General features: G+C 36.2%; 1 protein-coding gene across 5 annotated transcripts; it reads right to left on the bottom strand.

Moving 5' to 3' along the window:
- Positions 1–391: 391 nt before the first annotated feature.
- LOC106446890 lies at positions 392–5,001 on the bottom strand. 5 transcript variants are annotated; one of them, XM_013888707.3, is made up of 13 exons: positions 4,673–5,001; positions 4,464–4,570; positions 4,058–4,185; positions 3,809–3,965; positions 3,604–3,716; positions 3,431–3,514; positions 3,308–3,356; positions 3,136–3,227; positions 2,788–2,905; positions 2,601–2,680; positions 1,377–2,512; positions 1,157–1,273; positions 392–1,065 (listed from the first exon to the last, which is right to left on the bottom strand). In XM_013888707.3, the coding sequence occupies exons 2-13, from the start codon at positions 4,560–4,562 to the stop codon at positions 608–610; spliced, it is 2,631 nt and encodes an 876-aa protein (XP_013744161.2). In that variant the 5' UTR covers positions 4,563–4,570; positions 4,673–5,001; the 3' UTR covers positions 392–607. The 5 variants fall into 5 exon arrangements, with proteins under 5 accessions (XP_013744161.2, XP_013744160.2, XP_048633770.1 ...); XM_013888706.3 differs by having other exon boundaries at positions 4,700–5,001; XM_048777813.1 differs by having other exon boundaries at positions 3,604–3,713; positions 4,700–5,000.
- Between the last annotated feature and the right edge of the window lie 999 nt (positions 5,002–6,000).

Below are 6,000 nucleotides of genomic sequence, written 5' to 3'. Positions count from 1 at the left end.
ACCCGAACCCGACCCGAAGTACAGAAATACCCGAACGGGTTCTACACCTCTATACCGAAATACCCGAAAATCCGAAATACCCGATCCGAACCCGAACGGGTACCCGAACGCCCACCCCTACAGGGCACAGCGACATGATTAACTTCAATGGAGACTGCTCGCAGTGGAATAAAGATTGATACAAAAAACGATGGTAAGTCACTAGGGCTGCTTTCATGTTACTGCAGTTTATTATGCTATGTTCGACTATTTTTCTGACCAAAATACATTTACTAATTAATAGTAAGCCAGTGTTAATAAATTAGTAATTCCTCCGTAGATCTCATGTTATTATAATCAAGTTGAAATTTGGATTTTGGTGTCAATAAAGTTTTAAAAAGAAAAATTCAACTCAAGACAAAATCTTATGTACCCTCCTAATTGAAAATCATATTTGACATACTTTAAAAACCAAAGAAAATGTTAATAATGAAATGCATAATAAACCAATAAAAATTCCTAAAGCTTTTTTTTTACAACCACCACTCTTTTGGCTCAGTTTCTAAGTAACCAGAAGCTAAGACACAAGACTACTGATGGCTCACTGACTGATTCTGACATGTGGTGTTTAAATCCTGAAAGTCCCATTGTAATTCATCATCCGGTTTGTTGACCCAGTAAACCTCTCGTTCTGTAGCCTGTTTAGACTTTGGATCTCGTTGCTCAACCCATCCCACTGGCCATTAGGCAAGCCCATGTTCCTAGATAGTATGCTATTACTCCCTTGAGATTGATCTATAAACCTTGACGCCATTCCCAAAGAGTCAGTGAGTCTACAGTTTTGATTCGAAGACAAAGGGCTCTGCACTGCATGTTGCTGTTGAAACTTTGCCTCCTTTGCAAACAAGTTTGTGTTTCCTTGAAAGTTTGATCGGTAATCTAGGCTTGGATTCTCAAAGCCCTGACCAACAGCCATAATAGCAGGATCCATAAACTGAACATCTCTGACACCACCATTGTTTTCCGTTGGAAGTGACTGATGATATGAGTTTATGTACACTGGTGAGTCAGAATAACGATGGTTTCCTACACAAATAAGGACAACAAGACTTTCAACTTATCTAAGATCAACATATCAGAGAACAGGTGAACTACAACATATATAGACATAAACTACCTGAAAAGCCATTAAATGTCTGTTGTTCTCTCCCATTTGACGCAAAGCCTGGAGGAGGAGGAGGTCGACTTGCAACTGAAAATCCAGGTGGCGCTGTAACCGGACATCTAGGAACAGCTACAAGACAAAAAAAAGGAGATTGAGTCTCATAAACATGAAGTAAAAGCATAATATAAAACACCTAGAAGCTTGAGGTAAGAGAATGAGAAATCACACTCACAAGGAGGTTTATAAGACGAGGGCAAAGCTGAGTTCTGCGTGACATGATCCATTTCTTTGAGATAACTTGATGAAATACCATTATACATCCCAATCATATCCAAATCAGAACTCTGTTGTTCTGAAGAAGTCTTGTACAAGTCACTGCCATGGTTGAAGACGTTATAAGATCCAAAAGCTTGATCCTTTGATTCACCTTGCCTTGCAAAAGAAAACCGGGATTGACTGTTCTTAACTTCGCAGGAACTGGCTAGCTGTTGTTGCTTCGACATGTTATGAGCTGATGTCAAGTATTCATCAAGATCTAACGACAATATATTTGCAATCCTGTCATCTATTCCACTCCTAGAGTTTCCATCTGATTGTGTCTCCCTTCCTCTATCAGGAAAACCAATAGAATGATTAAGACTGCCATTTAAACGACTGGGCTCGCTCTGTGGCATCTCGTTATATCCATGTGAGATGGAAGCTATATTAATTCCTCTGCTTTCAGCCGAGGAGGATCCAAACAGACTCCTGGTTTCATCATACTGGGATGAAGAAGGCTGCATAGTGCGTAGGAAACCAGATTTATTGGGCTGACAGCTAAAAACTTCGGGATCCTTGAGTCTTTCTCTAATGAAAGATGATATATCTGTTACCAATGGAGACCTCAAAGCACTGCCTGCATTAACTTCTTCTCTGGGGACAACAACCACTTCATTTGTCCTCTTTAATGGCCGCACTTCTCTAGTTTCATCGATGAAATGCTGTAGAGAGTCTCGGGACACTTCTGTATGAGATGAAGCTTGATCAACATCTGAACTGTCAGACCTTCTTAGCCCTCCATAGCTATCCACAACACTATCTGCATCCACTGACACAGCCTCGCTGCAGACACTCTGTATACCTCTAGAAGCAGGCTCTGGAAATTCTGTGCAAGCTGATGGCACACTAACTAGTGCCTTACTATTACTGGTGTGGGGCCTATTAACCAAAGAAAGCTCTGGAAAATCAGCCTGGCTATTCAATGGTTCTGGCAGTTTCAAGGCATTGCCATATGGAGTATGGTTCTCATCTGTGACTACTTTATCTCTTAAGGGTTCCCCAGAGGATGGTGTGTTCGGTACCGAAGACTGGCTTGAAGCATGCATTCCCCTGAAAAAAACAGTTACAAGTTACAGACAAAAGCAGGCACACAATTAACAAAATAAATAAAAAATCTATACACAATGATTCAGTGTACCATAAGGCTCCAGCAGGAAGAGTAACAGATCGGCCGTTGCTACTATTTGGGCGAGAAGTTTTAGCCACACTCTGCGGATTCTGCAAAGGAAAAACAAGAAGAAAATACATAAACGCATAATGAATATGCTGACACTGACAGCAGAAGAAAATACATCAAGAGACTCCAAGAAGAGCTGGCAACTTACATTCGGAACACATTTTGGAATCTGTCTATCAACAAAATCATCCACTGGTGGAGGTAACATATATCCTGAACGCCGCGGAAAATTAGCCACCGCACCAGTAATCTCTTTAATAATTTCCCTTTTCAAATAACAAAAGAGTCAGATAACCACCAATCAAAGCACAGCATATATAGACCATACTGATGCAAAATCAAGTCCCTGTCAGCCTCAATAAAGAATGAAAGGTAAGAAAAAAAAAAACAGATTGTGAACAAGTTAACATCTGAATCTAGTAAGGTTAATTAAAAGATACTTCACTAAGAAATAAAAAGCAAGAAAACAGTTTCAGGATAGTTGAGGTTAGTTTACTTCATGTGCACTGATACGGTTTCATCTTTTGTGAAACTATCCTCTGGGGCGCCGATCTCATGCAAGTAAAGGCATTCTGCATTGTTACAAGGCTGCAACAACAACAAAAAGACATTTTTACAAGATTGTATGCAAGTTTTTAGAGAGAACAAGAGAGTATCTATCTGCTTACCATGTTTCTTAACCACGCATGACAGTACTTCATGGTCCCAAAACATGCCCTAATGACACCAATAAATTATTAGAAACTCTACCGTAAGTAATCTTTAAAAGAAAAAAAGGAACCATCACATACTTGAGGATTCTACCATCCAAAGCAAACTGATGCACTGATCGGATACATCGAATAGCTTCCTCCTCTTTGGAGTAAGTAATATATCTGGTTTTGGAGACAAAAGAAAGGAAATGTTAGTTCAATGAAGATTGCTAGAAGTAAGCATGTCTACTCAGTTTGATGATGATACATACACACTGCAGGAATCGTTTGGAAATAGTTGGATATCCCCTGCTTGCGTTCGAGACATTGCTACCTTCACCACTTTCCCATATTGACCAAAGTACTCTCTCCTCTGAAAACGCTGCTTTTACATATAATAAACCTCAGATTAATAAGAGGGAAAAGGTAGATTTCCTTTCTAGAAAAAAATATAGAATGCCAAAGGAGAGAAGTTACATCTTCATCTGCCAGATCGAAAGGCAAGCTCATAACATAAACCAAGTTTCTTTGAATGACTCTCACACCAGTTAGATCTTTCCTTCCCTCAGAAGCAGCTTTAGGCTTGGCGGCCTTGTGTGATTTTTTCCGGTCATTGTTAAGTTCAGCAACCAAACTAGTGAATCATCATCAGAACAAAAAGGATTAGGCTTCACACGTTTAAAAGGAACAATAATATTTGTTTTTGTTTTTCAAGTTAAGATCTACCTTTCACAGCTAGCAGTCATTCCAACAATCTTTTCCTTATCATAAGGAGTTCGACATGCAGGACAGCGTCCCTCTGTCTTATCTTTCTCAGCCATCTCTATAATCTGATGCCAACACCAAACACATATCTGCACCAACCACATATAATTACAGTAAATGAATCAAACATTCAAGTCTGGGTCATGCAAGTCTTGAACCTAGATTCTGAGAAACGGTCTTCATGCATGTATGAATGAATATACCATACAGAACTAACAGAAAGGACTCTTTAGTCCTCAAACTTCAAACAACAGGCTGAGAAAAAACTCAACTTTACACACTAAAGAGAGCATACAAACTGGAAAATTTGGTTTCGGACAAGTAACAGGAACCCAAAAGACAAACAAGAGTAAGAGTAGGATGGAACCTGGTAACCACATTGGCAAGGGTTGAGATGCTGGTCAGTCAAGTCCATCTCCTCAGCACATAGAGGACAAGTCTTTTCTCCTTTGTCATTATTATTCATCCTTTTACCTAAATCCATTAATTACAAAACTAAATCAAAACATACTCCATTATCTTCCAATAAACTACTGTAATTATTAAATGAGAATTTTATCCAAAAAAGGGAGAAACTTTGGAAGAATCTTCGCAATGCGAAACCTCGAGCACTCAAAAGGAGTAGAAATCTCCACGTTTCTACGGCGAAAACGGTTAACAGATCGAGAAACAAAACCCTAATTGCCACGTTAGGGTTTGAGAGACACGAAGAGAGGGAGGGAAGAGAGAGGAGAGGGGATTAGTAACGGTGGGAAATGAGAAGAGATTTGCGGAGAGTCGAAGAATGAAGATTTTGTGGGAGGAAGAATGTTGGTTTTCAGTGGCTAAAACCTTTTCGCCAATGGCTGGTGTTTTTTTCAAAAGGTACCAAAGAAAAATATTGAATTGCGAGGCGAGAAGAAGCAGATAATAAAGATGTACTACCTTATTTATCATTTATCATTTTCATGTTTTTTATTTTAATTTTGACGGCTATTTAAATTTATTCATGTTAAAAGTAGTTTTCTAGGTTTTTTCCAATCCGATTTAGTAGTTGGTTTATTAAAATTTAATCTTTAAGAAAAAATATCTCAGTCCGGTTAAGTGTTTTTTTTTTCATTTTTGGGTATATGATATTTTTAATTAAATATGCATATAATTAAATTTAAAGATTGTTTGGTTTAAGTCGAGTTTTTATGTTTTTGGTTTACTTTGGTTTGTTTGGATATATTAAAATAAAAAGTTGAAGTTAATTGGTTTGGCTGGAACTAGTTCAATTTTTAGGTTGGTTATTTCGGTTTGACTTCAATTTAGTTAAACCAGATTATAAGCATTTGCCATAATAACTATTTATTTTGTTTGGTAATTCTTTTCAGTAAAACAAATATTAAATATTTCAGAAACATATCAGCGTTCAAAATTCATTTGCGGTAAAGAGAAGCATAAAATACGCAAAATTAATGTATTGAAAGTTAATTTTCAATTAGATTCTGCACTTTAAAAGTAAAATTTATCTTTGGTTTACAAAATATTTGATAAATAAAGTTAGAATTTTTGTATATAATTTAGTAATTTTAATTTTTATATAATTTATTAATTTTAATTTTTATATAATTATGTTTAAATTTATTTAAATACTTTTGTATAGAAACTCATGTTTATTATTAAAAACGTAAAAATATATAATAGTAAGAATATTAAATGTAACTCGATTCACCATATAATTACATAATATAAATATTAGTTATTTTAATATTTGATTTTCTTGAATAAAGTTATACTCATCTAAGTTTTAATATTATAAATTTAAATTTTATGCTTAAAAAAATATTTTCTTATAATTATTTTTAAATAAACTATATTGTTGAATTCATATATTTGTGAATTATTCATTTCAATTTAAAATAATTCACTTCCCCGCAGTA

This window comes from Brassica napus, chromosome A4, assembly GCF_020379485.1.
Source record: "Brassica napus cultivar Da-Ae chromosome A4, Da-Ae, whole genome shotgun sequence".
NCBI lineage: Eukaryota > Viridiplantae > Streptophyta > Magnoliopsida > Brassicales > Brassicaceae > Brassica > Brassica napus.
This window is presented reverse-complemented; position numbering and strand designations above follow the sequence as displayed.